Source organism: Nothoprocta perdicaria, unplaced genomic scaffold, assembly GCF_003342845.1.
Source record: "Nothoprocta perdicaria isolate Ctin4 unplaced genomic scaffold, notPer1 scaffold_28, whole genome shotgun sequence".
NCBI lineage: Eukaryota > Metazoa > Chordata > Aves > Tinamiformes > Tinamidae > Nothoprocta > Nothoprocta perdicaria.
The window spans coordinates 3,767,726-3,791,767 of NW_020455510.1; the positions used below are offsets into that span (position 1 = coordinate 3,767,726).

General features: G+C 40.2%; 1 protein-coding gene across 3 annotated transcripts in view; it reads left to right on the top strand.

Annotated features, from left to right (window-relative positions):
• The window catches only part of MPPED2 (metallophosphoesterase domain containing 2), a 149,414-nt gene that overhangs the window by 83,426 nt on the left and 41,946 nt on the right, over positions 1-24,042 (top strand). For all 3 annotated transcript variants that reach the window (XM_026041186.1, XM_026041185.1, XM_026041187.1), the window contains one exon: positions 9,164-9,345. In XM_026041186.1, coding sequence (XP_025896971.1) covers positions 9,164-9,345 — 182 coding nt within the window. The remainder of the gene's footprint in view (positions 1-9,163; positions 9,346-24,042) is intronic.

Genomic DNA, 24,042 nt, shown 5'->3' on the forward strand with positions numbered 1-24,042 from the left:
TTTGTTTTTTTTTTTTTTTTTTTTTTTTTACTGCCATAAAAGTGAAGGCAAGTATGTTTTTAAATTGAATTTTTGAAAAGTATCCCTAAGGCAGTTTCCTATCTTGACTATAACTCATTTTTGGATTTGATTTTTTTGGGGAGACTTCTTTGAAAATAAAGGATATCAGTGAAGAAGTCTGTAACACTGCTGGTAAGTGTGAATGCCCTAGATATTCCCACTGAGGATTCTGAATTCATTAATTTTTAAGATAGAATTATAAGCAAAATGAGATGTTCTGTGATAACCTATAGCACTGTGGTTGCCCACAAAGCTTCTGCCTATTAACTGCATTATTGATAAAATCTCTTGATGGTATATGCAGCAAGTGTTTCTCATAATATGGCTTGCCTAAATGTGATTCATGCATCAAATAAATGCCATAGACAAGTTATGATGATGGTGCAACAAAAATAGTCATTGTTATTTTATTATCTTTTAAAGTATGCAGTTGTGCTAGAAAGGTTCAGCAGCCTATCAATAGTAGATCTATTAGGGATGATAAGCACTCATTGCCTTAGGAGGGACTACATAAGAATACCAAATAATGGGAGAAATGAAAAAAAAAAAAAACAGTGGGAGCAAGGAAAGAAAACAAGTTCAAATGAATTGTGTGGCTCTGAAGAATCTCCAGCTGAAGCTGAGCTTGTGCAGTGTTCTGCTGGTGCACATGCTACATTTTTTTCTTTCCCTGTTACAGCTTTGTCTAAAAGCCCCCCAAACTGATGTTTGTATTTTGAAATACTTTGCAACATGTACCATTGACGTGCAATTTTCTAGTCCTAAGTTGTTAATTCAGGAGAGAGAGAAAAAAGAGGGAGAAATCAATCTGATCCAAAAGAAGGAGAAATCAGCTGATACAGTCCTTTTTAGCTGGGACTGTGTTTGGCACACTCTTACATGCATGTGCAGTGCGCTACAGCCCTCTCTGATCTAAGGAGGACCAAGGAATTACAGTATTTCATTGATTGAATCCAGTTCTGTGGCTAGGCTTCATGTGAAAAATGTATGCCAGGGAGATGGTGTGAGCTATAGCAAAGACAGTAGTACTAGAAAGGTAAGAGGTAGATAAAAGTGCAAAATTCTGTCCAGGAGCATTTGATGTCCAAAGTGAAGTTTTGAGAGAGAACTTAGTGCTGCCTTTTACTTCTCACTTTAAATATATATATATATTCATATATATATATATATATATGAAATAATTACTTGTTTTTCTAGATGTTCTGGGTCTGCTTTGGATTACTCACCATTCTGAATCTGGAGTAATTGCTTCAACTTTGGTTTTGTTTAAGTTTAGACAGAAATGAGTGGTGTAAGAGGAGCTAGAGGCAGAGATCTTTTGACAGTGGATGAAATGCTTCATATGCACGTGAGTGAATGGCAAAAATGCAAGGCCTTAAGGACTTCAGAGCTACTGTGAAGAGTTGTATTTATATTTAGTATGAGCGTAGTGTATGATTCTCAGGTTTAGATGGAGAAGCGTTTTACTGCTAAAATCTTTAAAGAGCCTGCTGGGTTTAGATGCAGGACAGAAAACAAAGCCTAGTGGACACACGTTTTTTCCCTCATGAATTTTCTCCACAGAGATGTGTGTTGTGGTGTGTATATCAATGTATGCATGATGTACTGGTTCACGTTCAGAAACAGATCTTCTAGGTAATATTGTCTATACTTAAATACTGTTTTTTTCTCCCCATTACAAAGAACTTCTCTGTTGTTTCCACCCTAGAAATAAGCTCTCCTTGTTTTATGCCTCGTGCAATTGAAGTAATTGGACAGACACACCACACATTAATTTAGCCTCACTAGCTGAGATGTAAAATGTGCATCTTTCAAATCTCATTGTCTTGGAAATTGGATTCTAAATTTCTCTCTTCGCTAGCAGTGTGATTCCAAATTTTGCATTCCAGGAAGATGTAATGAGTCAATGTTTGGAGAGCTTTTAGTCAGGAAATAAAGTATTTCCTTCGGTGTATGAAGCTTGTTGACATACCTCTTAGCAGGTGAAGTTTTGTTAGCAGAAGAATTTTTGGGAGTATAATTTATAGCTGCTGCTGAGTCCCTCAACAGAAAGAATGAATTTGGGAAAAGTGTTTTTTAATGGTTTTTAATTGAAACCATCCTAGCACCAAGCATTTTACTGTTCTATTTAAATCAGAAACTTTTGCCTGAATATTAGACTGTAATACTGATGTTGCTGTTGTTTTCAGTACTATTCTGCTTTTTTTAAGTTTTAGAAAGGCACGTGTACCCAAATTTTGAAAGATACTTCATTGACCAGAAAGAAATATCATATGCAAGGTGATGATGGAGGGTATTTTCAAAAGCAGTCAAACAGGTCAGTTTCTGAATTCCCATTAGTATCAGAGAAGATTAGGTACTTCAGAACAGCAGCATGTGATTATTAAACACTCCCTGAAGCATCATAGAAAATTTGGATTTTACCCGTTTCTGCTTTTAAGACTCACCAGAATCTGGGAATAACAGAATTTGGAGTCTCAGTCAGCTGAGGTTTATGGTGGGCTGAGGGGACACATTCCTCCAGCTGCATCATAAGGCAGATTCTCTTTAAGTTTGCCGAAATTGTGACAGTGGATGGGATAGATGTTTTCAGTTGCAGTCTTACAGATTTCACTGAAAGCAAAGCAGCTCCAAAACCTTTAATGAAAAGATCCATCATTTCCCTGCAGCTATAGTTATTGGAAATGCTAGCAGTAAGCTGAGTGACACATTGAATTCTCATGGGGGGTTGTAAATGTGGAAATTTTCCCTTTGAACTGGGACACAATTAATGGCATCTCTGAAATAAGCATCAGATCTCAGTTTTACAGTTTCCAGAACTTTTTAAGAGGTTTTGATGGGAGACATGTGTACATGGAGACTTGCAGAAGAGGTTATAACTAACCAGGATTAGTTTGTTTTTAGGTGCACATACGTGCACCTAATATATGAGCTCTGCCAGTCAGAGTGGTGAAAGGTCCTGTGTCTTTGGCTTGTCAGGCAGAGAGGAAAGGAAATGTTTTCTTGGGATTTGCACATGCTGGAACATGGGGTCAAGTTAACAGAAGCAGTAATAGAACTGATTTTAAAAAATGGCTGATGGTGACCATTTAAAGCAATATCTATGTCATGTTCCATGTGTTTATTGAAAGGAAATAAGTATCTGGTTTTGTGTTGTTCAGCACTTGGTACCACAGAACCACCACCTTTGCCAGATGCATCCGTGTTTTGAAATCAGTTCTCTTCACGAGGCCCTCATTCCTGCACAGTGTTGTGTAGGATTGGGATCTACAGCTGTGCTTGGCAAACACAAGAGCTGCCCGGTGTTTGAGGGGCAGCCTGGTGTACAGAGGTGACATGAAGGATGTAAAGATGTTAGTGGCCTGTCAAGGTGATACAGACTGTAGGTGTTTGAGCTGGGGTTGGGGCACAGCCTGGCGAGCAAAGGCAGCGGTGTGGAGCAGCTGAGGACAGCCAGCTCTGTGCCCTGGGGCTGTGGAGCTCACGGTGCCTGAGCCTGGGAGTGGGGCAAGGCAGAGAACCCAGCAGAGGGCATGACTTGGAAGCATGGAAAGCAGAAAAGGGCCAAGGCAGGATTAATGGGGAGGCTGTTGGTGAGCTGTGGGAGCTGCAGAGCCATACAGGACGCTGTTGGAGTGAGGCAGCTCAGAAGACTGAGAGAGTTTTAATGTTTAATGAGGAATAGGGATGCCATAGCTCTTCCATGTTCCATGCTGTAGTTTGGGTTTTTTATGTAGTATTGTAGCAAGTCCTGGTGAGATTTTCTTAATAAGAAGAATTATATACCCTTTCTGTTTCTATTCCATTTCTTGAACTTAGACAAGACATACTTGGGCATTTCATGCATTTTTCTTCAACAGAGAGAGCTATTGATGTATTTGGGGATAAGAAAATAATTAAAGCCACAGTTTTCACATGATCACTGAATTTCAGGACTGGAAGATCTGAGAGAAAAAACAAATAACAGTACAACAAAGTCGTGTGATGTGGCTGGAGCAGCAAATGCTGTCAGTATAGTAACAAGACATTTCCACAGAAATTCACAGTCTCTTCTCATGAACGTCACATGCCGGAGGGAATATGTGTAGAGGCGGATGTTTGCATTGAGGGAAAGGAAAAGATGAAGATACAGAAAGTCTATTGCTTTCATTTTCCAGGTCAGGCAAAATTATCTTTCATTGCCATAGCTCCAGAGGGAACTAACAGCACTTAAAAACAAACTTCTTGTAAGTGTTTTTGCAGAAAATGTTTGTATTTTGATTCTAAAATAAATACACTGAGCTAAACAGCTCTTTCAAAAGGTATTTGGTTTACAAATTTTGAAAATAGGGTTAGCGGGAAGAGTTTGAATCTTTTGCAAGAGTAAGCTAAATTGCAAATAAATAAAATCATCACTGTGCATAGTAGAAGCTTTGAAAGTTAAATAAGTTATTTTTAAAGAGTGTTAATAACAGAGTTATGCTTTTAATGGAGAATTAACTGGATAATGTGTCTCTAAATGGCCCCTAAAACAATAGAGGAAGTGGAGCAATACACACAGATTTTATATGTAAACAAAAGCCTGTTTTTAAATCGGCCAAGAACAAATGCTAATTCAGATGTCGTAGAAACAAATCTAAGAATGCAAGCGCATATATATATATATATATATAAAAAAAACCTAATTGAGACACTTTTAGAAGATGGAAAAAAAGGTATATATTTTGATAAAATCTGGGAGAGATAAGGACCCCATATGTTTTGGGACCCTCGGATGTCTGGTGAGTTTAGGGAAGGGTAAAATGATGTGGTTTTCTGCAGTTGCTTCTGCTCATGTGCAGGAAGGAAAACAAGTCTAGTTTAAAAAGTAGCGGACTATAAATAGTAATGCTACTTTTGCAATATGCTAAGGGTAGAAATATTTGTGCATCTATTTGGGGGAAAAAGAAGGCATCTGCATCTATCTAGGTGCTGCATTCATCCGAGTTGACATACTCTTCCTTAGGAACCAGAAATTATTCCTGGATGAAACTTTAGTTTTTTATTTTATCTTTATGGATGAATTGATTTCTTGGGAATCCTGCTATAAGAGAAGATGTGGGAATTGACCTGCTTATTTCAAAACCCAAGTGAGCAGGGAAGTGAAAGGCTGTGTGTTGGTCACAGGCTTTGCATGGGACCAGCTAGCAGAGCTAGAGCCTGGTCTTGGAGCTCCTGAAATCATCTATGCAGAATTAGACTTTGGAATGAAAACTTACACTTCTTTCAAAGAAATAAAATAAAAGGATGCCTGTGTCGTTTCTAAGCTCTCTTTGAAAATAGGAACCCACTGTAATTCTGTCCGCAGATGTGTCTTCTGGAGCACCAAAATGCTATTTTGCCTCTGAGATAGTTTGCTAGGGCTGCCGATTTATAAGACAGCACTCTGAGGATCTAGTTGAAGCTTGAGCAAAGTACGTACCATGTGAAGGTTGCTGTTTCGAAGAATTGTGAATTTGGGATTTACTTCTGAAGGACTCAATATAGTTCAGTCAAGCAATTGCCTGATAAGCAAGATCTCTATAGAAGTTAACAGAGATTATATTATCCTTTTTGATTCCTGAACCTTTGTCAAGATTGCTTTGATTGCAACAGATGTTACGTTACTGTCATGATAATCACCATTTTAGGAGGCAGTGTTGCTCAGCTGCCCTATGGGATTTCGCTCTGGGCCTTACATAAGCTTCGGAAAAAATATTTAAGTGCTTGGTCTTTCTAAGGTACAAGATGTCATAGGATAGATGTTTACCTGTCACCAGTTGACTTTAGTGAGATGCCTAAATTTGTTTGCTAAAAGAGAAGGCAAAAGCTCCTCTTTTCACTTTGATATGTTGATAATACTGAATATTTTGTTTTCCAGTGTTTTCCATTTTCTGGTTAGTGCATTAATCCAAACATGAACATTTAAATTACCCTGGCATTACATTTACTGTATTGTTCCATAAGCATGCTTGCCCAAATGCAGTGGTAGGATAATCTGCAAAGTGTTTCTGTCTGCCAGCTCAGGAGGACTGAAAAACCAGGGCTTTGGTGGTGGAGTCTGTCCGAGTTGGCTGGGTGCACGGTGTTTGAAGCAACGGGTAAGGGAGCTGCTCATTTGCCTGGTACGTGCTCTGATTTGGCAGAGACTCATGGTGAGCAGGGCAGAAATAATTCCGTGTTACATCCTGTGGAACCACAGAGGGTGAGACAAACACCCACGAAGGAGGTGCCGACGTGCGGAGCCCGGAGCTCGGCCGCGGCGGGAGCAGAGGCCCGGCGGGCTAGATGGCCGCAGGCAGAAGGCTGCCCGCCCTGTGCCGTGGTAACTCGCCCGCTCCTTTTGTCATACGCTGATAAATGAAAATCTGGCAAGACTCTTTCCCATACAGTAGCTATAGATAAAATGAAAATGTGAACCTTTAGGATTAGCAATAACACCACTTTTATTAAGTTTCTATTGAAGGACTGTTTTGAGTAAGATAAAATTGATGGACTGGACACAATAGCCTTCAGTATCTCACTTGCAAATACTTACTCGCCAAGCATGACTGAATAGAGAAGAAATTAAGTTCAGATATAGAAAAGGGTTACTTGGCATACATAGTATATGTAAAGAGGAGAAAGAAGGATCAGAAACTTAATGATATTTAGATTGTGGAATTTTCTGTAAGTCAAGTCAGTGCATGAATAGAAAAGATCCTAAAACAGATTTCAGGGTCACATGCTAGTAGGGATCGCATGAAGTGGAGCGGTTTGAGAAGAAATGGTAGCAATAGGAAAAGCATCATGTCTGTGCGGGAACAGAAGTGTCTGCACAGAGGCAGCCAATGCCAGTCATCACTGGTGCAGGGGCAGTCTGAAAGAGGCATGTGGCAGTGATGTAACGTGCCAGTGATGAAGTGAGCGTTCATTTTCCTTGTGTCTGGAGAAAACGTGCTCTGAAGCACACAGATGTTGAGTCCCCTGTGTTTACTCCAAGGCATATTCCTAAAAAGTATCCATTTACCTTTAGTATCTAGGTTGAAGGACCAGGTAAAAAAGCACTAAGGTGCACCTAGCTGACCTTTGATGGGTGAGTGAAGTTTCTCAGTGGCAGCAGGCTTGTTAAATTCTGATCCCTGACTGAGGAGAAAATTCCGTTTGTGGTGGGAGTTCAGGTTTTGTGATGGTTTTCTGTAGGAGTAACCACTTCTACACCTCAACTAATGATGCCTGGTGTTTTGGGAGGAAAAGGTGGGTCCCGTACCAAAAACTGAGAAGGGGGAAAAAAAATGTCAATGAAACTGCTCCTTCCCATTTATTATATCTCACAAAAACACTTGTTTGTAAAATAAAGACCATATTAAATCTTGTAGAGCCTGAATTTTGCAAGTTAGCTCAGTAGATCACAGCAGTCAAATACATCTTAATGGAAATACTTCTGCTGTCTAGAAAATGCAGTCTAAGAAGTAAGATCCTCCACCTTTTTCATGTATGCCTGTAATTAAAGGTATTAGTAAATACCCTGCCAAATTAAAAATAGTAAAGCATTTGTGTGTTAACATGAACATTTTTCCATTGCAGGAGAGTCCTTATAGGGCTTCAGTTTCCTGAAGCATTATAAACTATTCCCACTCTGGGAAGCTGAATCACTCCCTGGAGGATCCTATTGGCTTCTCTCACCTATGTGAGGAGCCAAAGTTAAGACGTCAGTGTAAGTTTCCATACTGTTCAGCATGTAAATACGGATGCATCCGTTTTAGGAAAGATAATGGAACACTTCTATGGCCTGTATTTTCTCATTAAAAATCTGAGTATTTAAGGAAAACACATTCCCAGTCATTTTTGCTCTGCATACTTGCTTTTCATTCAGTGTGGAAAGCAAAGCTACTAGAGTCTGAATTTTCTTCTTTGCTTTCAGACAACAATTCTTGAATGTCTGTTGTTGCGCCAGTTCATCCCAGTAAGTCTTAGAGGATTGGTATTGTTGGTACTTGAAAATATATGGGGCTTGCTTTCATTGTTGTGCTGGTTTGAGACATAACTGGGACGTTGTTCCAGTGCATCTTTTGCATACCACAAGATTTTTAACTCATACTAAGCTTTAATCATAAATTGGCCCATCACTGGAATGGGTTGAAATTTTGTGCAGTTAGGATGGGCTTTTCAGTGATGTTAATACAGATGCTGTGTTACTGAGGGTTGATTTACAGTGTGATGACATCAGTCTCCAGAGGAGAAAAACTGAGCAAATAAAAACAAAGTAACTTTGCAGTGAAATAATAGTAGTCCTGACACTGGTGGTAGGTCCTTTTGTACTTTCAAGATCTTTTCATACAAACGATAGCACCTAACAGCTAAGTATGCCCAGACCACTTGTCTCTTTCCTGTTATCTTCCTCTGTTCTGCCTAAATGAAGAAAAAGACACAAATTTGGATTTGTGCTGAGTCACTTAAAGCAGCTGGTAGGATCATTTCAACAAAATGTAGCTTGGAAAGAGCCATTTGAACTAAGTTAATATAATTAAGAAATACTTTTTATCCAGGGTTACTGAATGCATTATCACATCATTTTCTGATTTTGTAGAGCTTGGAAGATGGGCTCAAGCTTTTATATGAGTAATGAGTTATGAGCCTGCTCAGTTCCGCAGTTTCCAGGCCTCATTGCAGCACTGAATCTGTTTGGCTGTGAGAGCTGCTCCAGTGAAGTGATAGACTGTTGGCCACCTGCTAGAGGGGCTCGTGCACCTGCACATGCCAGAAGGCAGGTGATGGAAGGAGGTGCAGCTGAGTTCAAAGTTTCTGAAAACTTATTTTCACCAGTGTTCAATTTAATCCATATTCTAAATACCCACCAGTGTTTAAATGATCAGAAACTGGCTATATCATGTGAAATTTTCTTCAAAATACTTCTTAGGTAAGTTTTTGATAAGCATTGTGGTCCCTCCTGGGTTTTTGACGGTGTTGCATTATGGAATCTTTTCTTTCAGCATGGTGTGTGTATAAATGAATGTGTGTGTGCATGTGCAATTATGTATAGATAGATTTGTTTTGATGATTGAAATATGAGATGTGAGGAATTTAATCTTGTAACTGTTATAAGATCTTTATGTGTCTACTTTAGGGTCGACCCTATTCCATATGATACTCCAAAACCAGCGGGCCACACGCGATTTGTCTGCGTCTCAGACACGCACTCCAGAACAGATGGCATCCAGATGCCTTATGGGGACATCCTTCTCCACACGGGTGATTTCACCGAACTGGGACTGCCCTCAGAGGTTAAGAAGTTTAATGACTGGTTAGGTAAGGAATTACTGCGTTTTGGTGACCCCAATTAACCTTTCCTGTCCAAGTGTCAGTCACTGCTTCCTAATTGAATTAGTGAACTTGGAAATTCCCCCTACCCTTGCTTCACTTGCCCTCCTGTGATGTGCTGTGTGTAGCTTCAGCATGATTCTGTTAATTAAGACAAATTCAGAGATAGGGCTTTATATCTGCCCTATATTGAGGAAAAAGACACTGTCCTTCCAACAGAAGGACTCTGTAGCCTTCTGTGTGCGCAAAGGAGTGGTGGTGCCTGATGTTAATGCGTATGATGTTGCATAGCTCTATGTCTGCAACCAAAAGTACTACCCACAGAATTTCAATATTATATTTTTTTAGAATGGTGGTGAAAACTGTAGCATGTTTTTATGAAAGTCCTTTTTTTTTTTTTTTTTCTTTTTTTTTTTTTCCCCTGCAGTAGAGTGGCAATATCAAAAATACTGTCTGAATGAGCGGAATTTTGCTGGGGTGGTACTCATGAAAATTCCCCTCTGACGTAGGGCACAGACACACAGAGCTTCTTAGGTTGAAACATTACTTAGTCTGTCAAATTTGCTACCGGTTCCTTGATGTTGTGTGACTACAGGTCAGGGCGGTTAGAGTGCAACAGCAGAAGACCAGAACGAAGAATGGGAATCTCTGCTAAGTGTCCTGTTACAGATACTGTTTGGCTGCCTGCGTTACTGCCATGGCACTGGTTATGCTTGAAATGCTCAAAAAGGTGAAGATGACTCAAACAGCTCATCTAGTAGAATTGTTTTCTTCCTGAAATGAGGCTACGGCATTATATAAAAGCTCTGGAAACATGGCGTTGTCATCCTGCTGTACCTCCGTCACTGCATCCTCTTGTGTCCACGGTATGCTGGCTGCATCTCTGCAAGCTCTTCATGGCTTTGCTTTATTCTGTTGGAGCTCTCTGACCCTTCGTAGATTAATGAAGAGGATTCAGGTTTAGAAGAGTAATCATTAAAACAGGAGATTCCACATTCTTGGTCTTTTTGGTTGTGAAAAGACAAAAGCACAGTAGAGACCACTTCCATTCACCAGCTTCTATGTGTTTTCTGTGAGAGTCTCGTGTTGGGAGTTGGAATGAGGAGATAGATGAGCAAGTGAAGGGCTGCTGGAGGCTGCACAGCTTCTGTGTGAGTGGGTCCAGGCCTCGCAGAGAAGCTCGGCAGCATTGCTGTTCAAGCCGGTTCAGTCTTCACAGATGCCTTTTACAGCAGACAGCTCCAGGAGAGGAGTTGCCTTCTGGAGACAGGAGAACTCCAAAATCTACCCTAAACAGCAGTGTCTGCCTGCTGAAATTCTCCTCTGGGCTTTGAATCGTCACACATTTTGCATGTTACAGCCAGAGCCTGTGTCCAGTGCCTTGTGTTTGGCAGTGACAGCTTCAGAGTATCTTGCGGCTGTTGTTTTAATCCTTCCACGGGGATTCGCAGAGTACAAGCAGCCACTTGGCATTTCTTGTTTTTAAAAGGTATTTCATGGTGGTGTTATTTTGTCATGTGCATCCTTGATTGAATGTTTACATGTGAACATACAAATTATAAACCTTGGAATAGGCTTCTAGAAAGGTTAGATTAGAAAGGTAACTGCATTCTTTGGCAATCGGTGCCATTGAAATTGCCTGGAATATTTGAGGGGGAGAACTGAGCAGCTTAGACCCAAAACTTTTCTATTACCTCTCAGATACAGAGATATTCTGTTTTGGTCTTTCTTTCCTTTTTAAATGCACTACTTTCATATTTTGTATATAAAACAGTAGCAGGTATTAGGTTATGGCCAAAGTGAGACTGCAAACAGGCTCCCCTGTGGAGTCTTGTCTGCACTGGCTACTGTTTGCTCCTTTGCTTGCTTTTTCTCATCTGCAGTCAAAACTGCATTTGAGCATGTCCTTTGTCCATTCTATTTCTGACTCCATACTCATAATCCATTTATAAAATGAGAGTGACTACATTTTGTTATTTCCTAAGTGTATTGTGAAAATGAATACCCTGATGGTTGTGAGATGATGACTGATGACCCACCTAGATAGTAGTATTCTCAGTGGCAGACAGGGGCAAAGAACAGCATCCTGCTTTGCCTGCTCTGTGCTAGGGTGCATCTTTTGCATCATGTTTGATAGGACTATACTCCAAAGCAAAGTTAGAATTCCCATCAAAGAATATGCACTTCTTATACATGTGAGTTTTGTATCTTTGATGTGGATGGTTTTCTTTACAGACAGTGCTGTTATAGAACAGAAATGAAGACACAGCATCTAGGTCTTTCGTGCTTGGAGGAATTGAAGCAAGATGTTTACGTTGTGGTAAAACAGCAGGGCTGTGCCCGATCTAGGGCGTGTGATGGGATAACTAAGGCACAGTAACTGTCCCATTTAAAAATCCATTGTTTTCTTGCTGTTTTTCTTGGCAGAATTTTCTTGACAGAAAGCCAAAACAGAAGTTAGAAGATGAATGTTCTGAACTCCTGCCTAAGTTTTACTTCACTGGATATATCACATGCCAAAGCCCTACAGGACTGAGAGCACTTCTGCTAACGATGTAGCTTAGTATTTTGTTGCATCATTTGCCTCCATACCTCAGTGCAACCTATTCAGTATCTTGCCTGTCTGTTCCATGACATGAATTCTTTCTTAATCACAAAACATGTTTCCCGCGTTCATTCTCCACTCCTCCCAGCTCTCAGCCTGGCCTGAAAGTTTTACTGGTTATGGTGCTTTTTTTCTCCCCTTGGCAGATAAATTTTCATTATTGGTTTTGCATGAAAGTCGGATGGGCTTGTACACTGAATAACCTCTGTGGTCACTTAGAGATTACATGCACTGGCTGAGATAATTTATTCGCTTTGTTTTGGTGTGAACATGTCCCTCGGGTCTTGTAACCACCATAATCACTTGACCTTACTGACTGTTAAATGCTTTAAACACAGTTATTTTAAATTTATAATTGTTTTCATTAAAAATCTCTTATAGTAACTTAACTGACCTTAGAGCAAACACGGCATTATGTACCGAGAAAGAATTAAGATGTTGTCCAATATATTTGTTACTGAGTATACTCAGCATATTATCACTGTTCATATTTTTCCCATCCACTCTTTTTTGGTGATATATGGGAATAAAAAAGAGGAGTATCTAATTATAGAGAGCTCTGTCTTCATAGCTAATACTTCCTTTCTGTGTGATGGCACGTGACTTCAAAGAATTGAAGAAAAAGCAAAGATGGATCCAGGCAGATGCGTCTTTAATGAGCGATGATATGTTTATTGTACGTGAATGATTTGCATCTCTTTTAGTCTTTTTTTTTCTTTTTTGTCTTTTTTTTTTTGTTAATGGTGTCCTGACTTAATAGCCTGGCTTCCGTGATCCTTTTCGTTATTTATGCAAAGGTTATAGTAACAGTTTATAATACGCTGGACAAACTAAGCAAAATTCTGAGATGTTCTTAATCCAGTAGATTCTTAATCCAGTAGTGATCAGTTTACAGCGGTAGAACTGAGCTGGGTTTTTTTTTGAGTCATTTTGTGATTTGGCAATATCATTCTTCTTTGCTTTCTTCATGCCTTGCTTTTATTCCCCATGTATGTTTCTTTTAGATTTTATCCTATCACTGTGGTATTTCTGTGGGATACTGAGTAACATTGTGAATAGTCCAATAATAAAATGCATATGGGTTTGGATCAACTCAAATTTCTCCTTACCTGTAACATACCTTTGCTATTAGTTGAAATGGTGTTGATGAATCTAAAACAAAAAATTCTTTTTGGTATTGTTTTAACAGCATTACGCTCCTTTAACCTGCATATATGGCTGTAGTCCCCAGAAATGTCAGTTCTGTTGGATTTATTTTATTGTTATTAGAGATTGATGTTTCAATGGGCCTTGTTCCTGTGGGACACTTGGTTATTGCAGGTAGCTGCTCTGAACTGGAATTGCCGCCTGTACCAAATGGGAAAGAGGGCCAGCGATGCGGAGCTGCCGAGGAAGTCCAGCCAGATCTCCTACCCAGGAATGTTGTGTTGAGGGTGTTTTATCCCTGTGCCTTCCTCTTGCTTATGTACATTGCAGAGAATTTCCTTGTGGCCAACTGTTTGTCCTCCAGAGCTTGTTAATCTTTTGTTCCTTACAAATACATTTTTCATGTGAATTATTTTAGCACCTGACATGAATCTCTTTTATAAAAACAAGCCTATAAGCTGGGAAGCACTCTAGCTTCAGAGGAATGAGTATAAGCTCAGCACATTCTGAACTAAATCAGAACCTAAAGGAAGCTTCTGAATATTTTAAAGGAAAATTATGGCCATAAAAACAAATCTGTTCCTATTTTTAATAAATTGATTTATTTCTGATTTCTGTTCTTCCCATCTGGAGCATATTTTCAACCCTGCATTGCTCCACTTGTTATAGCTAGAATGAATAATTAAGTGACTAAACATAAAATAACCGTTTTGATGAGCAAAACTCTTAACTCTTGAAAAAATTTGCATTTATTGAAAGTGAAAGAAAATGCTGACGTGGCTTTACTCCGGTAAGCATGTAGGAGTTCTGCACAGCTGCTCCGAGAGCATCTTCCTGAAAAGCGCTCGGGCTAATGTTGAAATTAGCTGTGTCTGCTGTGCGTGGCTCTTGCAGAGAGCGTGCCTGGCTGCAGAGATGGTCCAAGCAGGAGAACGGCGGAGCCCTGATGAGTTGTTGCTGGTTTTGCTTTTGGTTTTCCTGGTAAATTTTTCATAAAAAAAATTCAGAAGGAACTCTTTTACTATTCCTTGGTAGAATGCAGTGAAACTGTGAATTTCTTTCTTACCTGCAGTCACTATAGCTTAAAAGAAGTGCAAGGAAATATTCTCTACAGAGCTTGCCATGATCAGTCAAATTATAATTTAAAGTGACCTTTGAAAATTGTTAGAATACTTGGCTCCGCTAAATTTGCCTTCACAAAGAATAACATTCCAAACTAATTTGTTTCTTTATATGTTTCAATCAACATATTTGATAATTTTCAGTGGAAAAAAAAGGAGCCAGTGAGCACTGGAAAGTATTGCACAAATCTTACACAGGACTTTTAATCACAGTAATTGTTATGTTGTTTCTGGGATCTGCTTCCCTGTACTGTTGACTTGAAAGGAGAGGAGATCAGGTTTCAAATAGAGAATCATAACCAAAACAAACGTAGAAAATAACCCAAATAATTCTTTTTGCTTCCCCTTTTCAGCAAACCTCCTTTAAAATAGAACAAAGATTTATGATCATTGCGTTGACAAGGCAAGAAGCTGGTAGTATGACCCAGACAGAAAGAATGTCTTTTTATAGACACGCCTTTCTTTTTTTGCAGGGGAGCTGGGAGGCGGGTTTGGATTTTTTTTGTTTGCTTGTTTTGTTTCATAGACAGTGTCATCAGATTCTCCTCAAACCTTGCTGCTGCTGCAGCTATATCTCCTAATAACAGAACGATTGCAGTGGAAGCCAGTCACCGTACATGTTCTTTGTACACCATCAGTTTATTCTCTCCCAAATTAAATGTTGCATCAAACATAGAGTACAAAAATCTCTCTTAAATATTTCACATCACACCCCATATTAATACTATCTACGCAACTTGCTGTGCAGCTTTGAAAGACTGGTGGTTGCAGGGGAGAGACACGGGGCAAGGGGGGAAGTGCTGCAGATTTAACTATAATGTGTAGTGTTCAGAGAAATTTTATCTCATCGTTAAAAATTAGCAGGCTGTGTAATTCAATTTAAAGCTGCTTGGCAGTGTCCTGTCTACTACAGCCCCCACTCTTTTTTCTTTTTTTTTTCTTTTTTTTTTTTTTAAATCATCACTTTTTTATATTGTACACAAGTACAGAAGCAGTAGACAGCAGGAATGAACTGGGGGTTTTGTGTTCTCTGCATCCTTCTGCTCTTTCAGCTTTGCATGTGGAGAAATGTATGAGATTACCTTAAATGGAGCCACAGAAATGTTGGTTTGCATTTCTGATTTGTATGAAATGAGTTTTTCATGGCCAAATAACCACTCTGAGTGAAAATCTGCTAAAAATATTGGCTGAAGGGGTTGAATCAGGCTTAAAACTCAGATGTTAGCATTTATTCACAGGATTGTGGACATAGCTACACTGCCGCAATGCAATGTGCAGCCGTTTATGTTTTGCAAGCCTGGCAGACCTTTATCTTAGAGTAATTACTTGTAAGAGGAGGCTAACCAGTGCTCCAAGAATTACTGACTTTTTTTTTCCTTTTTATTAAAGAGAGTAGATTGCTGCTCTTTGCTAGCAGTGAGTAGGTTGCTGCACTTTACTAGCTGTGAGTATCCTGCATAGTTTGTTCGCTGACGTCTTGTGTCAGCGCTCTGGAGCGCAGGCTTTGGGATTGGACTCTGTAACACATCTGGAGGGATGGAGCCTTGACACAAGGGACAGGACAAGAGGAATCTGGGTATCTGTCTCCCCCCACCTATCTTTCCCTCTCCTCAGGAGAAGAGTTTGAAGTCTCTCTTGACTCCGCTTTGGGAGCGCGCTGGTTGAGCCTGGACATTGAGTTCCGGTAGGGGAGGCACCTCTCCTTCTCCCCCAGCTTAGCTTTAGGACTTCTGTTTCCTTTGTCCTGCGCTGTCGGGCAGAGCACAGCCATTTGAGCAGTGTTACATATGTGGAAAGGAGCTCGTTGCTGCAAGGAGAGTGCTGTCCACGTGGAGCTGGGTCGGGCTCTGTGTATCCGTGTGCATGCGCTCCAGTTTGTGACACCCTGGAAGGGGCGTTGGGCAGGACCTGGCAGCACGCAGCAGCATGGGCCCCTGCAGCGCTACACTTGCTGTGCTCTCCACAGCTTCCCGTTGCTCACTCTGCACCGCCTGCAAGGTGGTGGCTACTGAAACCTCACTTACTATCAGTGGCGCATTTGGTGAAGAAGGACCACAGCAGCACAGCAGGGAACAGCTCTGCCAGGAAAGAGGCAAGAAGACACAGGGGTAGCGTCAAAGAGAACAAAATAACATCAAACTGGTCAAGGGACACAGGCTACAGAAAAGAAATACAAAAAAGACAGCACAGGGACGTAAAGAAGGCAACTGGAGATTCACCTGCTTTCCGCAAGTAGAATTTCTTCCCAAGCTAACAAAATAAATGAGAGCTCAGGAGCTCCCTGTTCTTGGAATTCCCTAGAGCACTGGTGAAGGAACTTCCCAAGACCCTAGAGTTCTGTGTTTTCAGAAGAACCAGGGCCTTTCTGCTGTTCCAGGCTGGGCTGAACAGCTGAGTGGAGTAGCTCCTTTTCACCTGTGAATGCTGGTATTTATTTTCTCAGTCTAAGCAGCCACAGCAGCATAGTAAATTTGAATTTAAAACATGGATATGAATGCTAAAAGGTAAGCCACGCTTCCTTATGTTTGTCAGAGCTGCTCTCCCTCATACATGTCTGTTAAGGCTCAGTGGCATTTAGTACTTGCAGGGATGAACAGAACTGTTGCAGGGCCCCATGCCGTTTCGTGCGTGGAAGATGAGGAAATGGAGGGATCAGGGATGGGTCAGAAGGTGCTGAGTGAGTGGCCTGGCCTGCCTGGAGGCCGTGCTAGGGCAGGCGGAGGGCAGAGCTCCTGCTCTGATGACTGACAGTTCTGACTGTCTATTTGAAATCAGCTCTGGCATTTGCCTGAGTGACTGGAGGGGATGTGCGTACAGTTAGAGTGGAAGCAATATAGCCATTCATAAACAGATGCTTCCGTGAAGCCAGCTGTAAAAACAGTGATGCTGCCTTGGAGGTGAAAGGGCAAAACTTTGGCAGAAAGGAATAGAAATATAATGGTTACCTTTTTGTAAGTGACTGCAGTAGCTTTGCCTTAATGACTGGCTCTGATTAACTACAGGCATCTCTGTATTCTACATAACTGAGAGTGTGCAAGTCACTTTTGTCACCATTTTGTGGTGACTTTTCCCTTCTTTAGATTAGAAATGATGGTTAAAATGAGTAATTCAAAGGAGAGATATACACGCCTCCTGGCCTTGCCAGAAGCCCAGGAGGTGAACCAAATATTGCATACCACAGCAGCTTATGAATGGCATTTAGTTGCAGAGAAATATTTGATCAGGCACCAGACACTTTACTGTGTTTCTGTGCACAGAAGGAAATACGTGCTGCATCATATGCATCTCAGAAAAAGACTACTATAAATTCAAGTGCATGGATATAATTACATATACCCATTGAACTTTCTTCAGAAATGTTTATTTTATCTTACTGTATACCTTACTGTTGGGGTGCTTAATGCTGTCCTCATTTCAGTAAGGAAGGAAGGAGGCCATGGCAGACGGCTACTATACGTAATAGTAGTAAGGATATTAAGGATAGGAGTCTCTACTGAAATCCATCACAAATGAAGCATGTGAACCTTAAGGATACAGTTTATTTGCATATAGTATTTTCTGCTCACCATGTTCTATTTCATTTTCTGTTCTTCACTGTTTGGAAGGACAGTCCGGAGTTGCTCAGCTGTATACGATTGCCCACCACAAGTCAGAGCTGTGCTTTGGCTTCCTAAAGGATTTCAGTCTGAACCTTCTATCATGAGATGCTGGAGTACTGTAACACATAAATAATTTAGTAATTAAAATAGCATGCCCAAGGCAGAGGAGGTGGCAAAAAAAAAAAACAGTAGCAGAAGCAAGATTTGAGCTCAGAAATCCCTGGTTCAGATATCAGTAGTTATAGCCTTAGTCCTTTTTTTAGGCTTCAGGTTTTTCATACAGAATTTTTTCCCCCGCTTTGGATGCCTGGGTTTTGTATATATGTTTAAGCTTAGAAGAAAAATATCTGAGGGCACATGTTACTCTGCTCAGGCAACTTCAGATAGCTACAGAAAAAAAAAGTGCATAAGAGGAATTCAGTTCCTTGTAATAACATGATACAGCTGGAGTGATTTGGTTCTCTCATTTAGTAGCTAAGAAACCTCTCTGTGGGTTGGAGTATTAAAAGGAATTTCCTTAGCAGGCTCAGGAGATTCCTGGTATCCAAGTTCATCGTGAAAGACTATAATGGAATGTTTATGTTTATATAGAATAATAATAAATTTGAACAGATGCTTCAGAAAAGGTCCTGATAAATGCTCCTGGAGGTTCACAAAGACCTCTACCTACATAATTTTAGTTGACTGTAGTTTCTGTTTGCCTTCTTTGTGCATGTTCTCTTTGTGTTTCTTTTCTTCTCACTGTGAGTATCTGGGAAGGAATCATGAAGGTAAATCAGAAATACAGTAAGTAGGGCTGTCATAGTTAAAAAGCCACAGAGTGGTTAAAAAAGCTGAAGAAGTTTTTAAGCAGCAATCTGTGTTCTTCAGAGTTTTGAGGTATTTTGGAAATATCCTATTTCTTCTTTTTCCTTTCTATTTACTACCACTGTTTTTGCTACCTAGCCCTACTTATTATTTTTTATTATTATTTTTGGAATTTAAGTGTAGGATATTAGTGTTTGCTGAGCAGTTAAGTTTGGGCCCTGCTATGTTTTGCAGCTTACCTGCAGTGTATTCCAAACCTTAGTTTTGAAAGGAAAGATTTGGATTCTGTGTGCGAATTGGGAAGTTGTCAAGGATCCATGTGTCACAAAAGGAAAATCAAAATAGTTATCATAAGAAATCTCCTGTATGTATTTGAGAGTTTTTTTGGTTGGTTTTGTTTCTTAGCAATAAGTTCCTATCACCTTCCTGGGAGGCAGAGAGAGAGATTTGGGGGGTGGATCTTTTTGGAATTCCTTCCTACCCTTTGGCTGCAAGACTGGGGGTGGTGGGTGCCTCCCACTCAGTGCATAAGAAACAACAAAGACTCTGCTGCTTTGTTTTAAAATGAGAAACCAAGTAACTGGAACGAATTGAGAGAAGAGAACAAGAGCATCTTGCTGGCAATTACATGCGTCTCCCAGTTCCTACTTGTACTCTTAAAATACTGGAAGGAGGCTGATACAGATCCGTTTTTTAATTTCACGGACAGAAAAAGGAGTCCTGCTTCTGGCATAAAGGTTAGTTAGAAAGTTAGGAAGGCAGAAAAATTTGAGGGACAGAGTCTATGTTTGGGTGCTGTGTTTAAATTTCTCCTTGAATTGAGGTGAGTTTTCTTTCAGTAGCTAAGGAAGAATTGGTTTCCAGACTTGTTTTTCTTTTAAGTGAAGATTTTACTTTGTCTGGTAAGCCTTGTCCTTAGCATTTGTCTTTTTCCATATGAAAATACCAAGACGTCATTCATGATGATTATGATAGCTCAATTACTTTCCATAGAATTGTTTCTCAACATGACCCCCTTTTTGATGACTTTTATTCATTTCTTTCGGGGGGTGGGGGAAAAAAGGACTTAATTGAAATGGTAAATTATGGAGACAAAAGTGAAGTTTGAGAAGTAGGTCTTGGAACTGTGTGGGACAGTGACTCTTCGGTTTGTGATATTCTTAAGTTCTAAACAGAAAAATCATGTAAATAGATACAGTAAGTTTATGCAGAAGTAATATCAGCTACTTCCAATATATTTTTTTCAAAATCAGGTGAGTTTCTTTGTAAAAAATTAGGTTATATAGTGTGTGTGTGTGGGGGTGGGGAGCTCTGAAAAGAAAATAGAATTGCGTATTGATGCCTTTAGACGTGTTATTTGAGGGCAATAAAACGTTCCCTTAAATTCCCTCCTGAGTGGAGAAAATGGAGTTTGTTTGCAATAATTGCATTCTCTAGCATTTGCTTTCGCACTTTCCAATATGAGTTAAGCCAGTTGGAACCTGTGATTTCGTTTTGCTTATTGCCAAAAGTACCATGTAAATTGATCTGTGATGCGTTTATAGAGAATGCTTTGAAAATTTTGAAATAGAGATGGCTTTTTCATATTAGATTTAGATAGTATTAGGATTCATTTCTGTATTTTAGCCTAATAAAGTAGTAACCAGAAATGTTCCTTTTCAATTTAGTCTTAATCAAGTTCAGGGAGAGCATTTCTACTCCACTGGCACTGTGAAGGCTGAGGATGTTTCATCCTCAGTGTTGGTATTCAGGGTTCACGAGCAGAGCCATTTCAAACCACCCGGAGCTGAAATCAGTTAAAATTGCCAGCCCTAATGCATTAGATCTTAATGTGTTTGATGTTCCTAATTGCAAGAGAAATTAAAATTCTGTATACCTAAATGTGGTTAGATCCTAAAAGTAGAGAGAATGAGATGCTAGCCTATTTAGAAGTTTAAATATGGGTTAATTCTGTTTAGAGGAAGACAGTTACACTCTGTCATCCAGAGATGAGCTTTTTTTGGAAAACCTTATGTATTATCCCAAGTGAATGCTCTTTCACTTAATGGAGCTCTTCAAAAGTGCTCATACAGCATCAAAACTGTTAGGCTGGTCCGTTATGTATTACTTGTTTATAGGAAACCCAAGAGTAACAGGAACTATCATTTCTGCAAGAATCATTTTTAAATGTAAAAGGGAAAAATAAGTTGATTGCTGTGGTTTGCAGTGAAGGTGTTGTCTTCAGAATTTGCTAAATTCAAAGGCAGATTTCGTAGCTGTCAGCTTTTTTTGGTTGTATGTAAGCTATGTTTTTTTTTTCTCCTTAAAAGTCCTGTTTCTTGAGTTACATAATCACAAGTCTGAAGAAAAAGGGCTAGCAGGCAGTTTGTGCTCCTTATGCTTTTTAAATTTGAAGTCAGTTTGGAGGAGCTTTTTGCATTTTAAATCGACAGTAGTGTCAGCTGCCAAGTCTTAAAATCTCCCTTTTTTTTTTTGTGAGTCAAACTAAAAAAATCTGCTTTAGAATGAGTAAATGCTGTGTATTAATTGATAAAACTTGGCAAAGCCTGAGTTTCAAGAAACAGTTTCAATAAGATTAACCTAATGAAATTCAAAGCAATTTAGAAAGATCAAAACCAAAATGTATCATGTCAGAATAGTTTTGACAAGGCTGTGGAGCACCGTGAAGTGAAACAAAAGATTATCACTTGGGTTGTGTTTTTTCTATTAACAGAGAGCAAAATAATATTAATCACAAACAGTTACTTTAGAATAATGTTATGGTTGAGACATAAAAGCAAAAAAGCAAGGAATTGTTGCCAAGTGTCACAGCATGATGAAATCAGAGCCCGTGGCAGCGAGGTTGTGAGCTGTACATGGCTCAGTTCGGGGGAAGCAGGTACTTGGTGTTAGGTACCGCTGTAGTCGTGGCGGTCCCGCTCACAAGTGGCCGAGAGGTTAAGTGGCATCTCTGGGGTCTGTGGTCATTCGCAGAGGACCGTGTGCGCTGCACTACCTTGGCAGCTCGGAGCAGGGCTGCAGGTGCTGAGGCAGGATTCGCTCGATACTTCCTTGCTATCATGGGCTTATGGCTCAGCCTTGGCATTATTGTAACGTAGTTTTTTGTGTTTAATGTTTCTTAGACTTGGTTTTCCATTGCCAGCATGGAAGAAAATCCTAATGCATGAGTTTCAGAGGAGAAGGTAGCAGTCTGAACCTGCTGTGTGGCTCGATCAGCAAGTGTGAGTATTAACGCTAGAGCTGTCAGGCCTTGTGAAAATTAATGAAGCCTGACGGTTACAGAGTGAAAGGTCAGAGGCAGAGCTTGCACTTAACGTAACATTTCTGTTTTGTTGTGTCTAACGGCGTTTTCAACAAAGGGGAGCTTTAATGTACAAGCTTTAGATTTATCACAGGAATTCAGGGGTCTCAGCCTTTGCTTCTCCCTGCGCTGTGGTCTCATGTTTTCTTTGCATAAAGGCAAAACAGCTAAACTTCATTCATCTGTCCATCTTGCTGTTCCCATGTGATGTTTGGCTTTTATTATTCTTTCTCCAAATTTGCTTATGGGGTGGAGGGAGGTCTTAGAAGCAGCTGAACTGTGATGCTTAAAGGAGCTGGCGGAATAGTTCTCATCAAGGTTTTGAGAATTCTCTGTAGCTGTCTTTACTTTTTCAGAAGCTTGTTCTGGTTTTGTGCATGTGCTGTCTCTCATCTGCCTGCTTTCTTGTAGTTGATTTCATTCTTGAGATTCCTGCAGACATGGATGGAAGATGTGTGGAAATACATGTGTTGGGCTTTGGACCAACTGTTGATTGGTTTCATCTATAGCTTTTCCACTGAGGAATTTTTGGGAAGGCTGCTCAACTAAAACAGATGAAACATTTTCACAGTTTATCTCATGGTAGAAAGATCACCTCTGTTTCTCCTGGCCTGCTCTGGGTCTCAGTACCCACAGTGGCTTGTTCTCCTTTGTGGCATGAAAAGTCCAGCATGTAACATAAAGGTGGAGCCTGTCCACTGTTTCTATGCAGTCTAACTTACTCTTTGCAGCAGAAAGAGAAATCAGTGTCTTGGAGATACTCTCATCCCTTAAAATGCTGAAGAGAGCCTGTGTGTTGCAGGAACGTACTAAAAGCTCATGTGAGATAGCACAGTCACTGCCTTACATTTTGATGGGCTTTCAAAGAGTTACAGTTTTGCTGTACAGGAACAAGTCCTGTTTGGTGGTGTTGCTGGTTGTCCTTTCCTGCAGCCACCCATCTCACAGCAGCCTGTGCTGCCCCGCTGCACTGGCTGGAAGTCCATCGGAGCAGCACCAAACCTGCTCCTCTGGTGTTTAGCTGTGCGCTTGTCTCTGCTTATAGGCAAATGGCCAGTCTTGCACTTTTGAAGCACATACAGTGTGCTGTAAGTCACAAATGATTCACTTGCACGTTTCCTGCTTTTACAGATTTTCCCACTTTTTGAAGCGACTGAGATGCAACAGTTGTAGTTAACAGATAACGGTCACGGCTAGTCAGGCTCCTGTGTGTGTGCCAGCTCTGCTGAGCTTTGGTTGTGTGACTGCATCACACTGTTATGAAGCATGCTGTTGAAATGGGAATGGCTGCTCCACCAAACTCCACCAAACTGCATACTCCTAGGACCCAGTGCTTGGAAAGGAATGCAAATAAAATACTGCAACACCTCTGTACAGAAAAACAGGTCATTTGAGCATTTTAGGTTAGGCTGATGCTTTAAAAATAACCTAAGTGGTTGGTGCCAGCAGAGGAAGTCTTGCTTAACCAGCAGCTCAGTGTGTTTAGGCTGAAGCGGTTTCCAAATGCCATGTGTTCTGGCCACCAAGTCCTTGTGTTGGCAGAAAGGCAGTGGCTCAGGATTGAGGCCAGTTGTTGAGTGATGCAGGTAAGAGGGGCTGTAGCCTGAGGGTCGACTCATAAATGCAGAAAGCACAGAAGTCTTTGAGAGCCCAAGGTTAATGTCTTTCTATAAGCATTTAGTTTTTACAGTTTTTTACACCTGAGTTCGTGTGCTCTTCTCTGGACAAGACTTGAATTTTGGCTTCCAGAGGAAACTTTCCTCATGGATATATGTACATATATATATATATATGGAAATAAATATAATCTATTCCTTCTGGATTTCAGATGCTCTGTCTACTTCACAGACTCGACGCTTATTTGTCCAGACAGCGCCCTTTATGATAAATTTTTTTCCTAATAGTTACAATTAGCTGTAATTGTAGCCTTTTGACCTTACTTGGAAAATGAGTATTTTTAAATTAAACTGGATTATTCCTTTGGCAGTTGGTAATTTGAAGTTTTGAAGATCTTATCCAAACGAACACATCCAAATTTTTCCATTTTGAAAAAGATTCAGATTATTCAATAATTAACATCACTGGTTGATGATGGAAACCTTACTT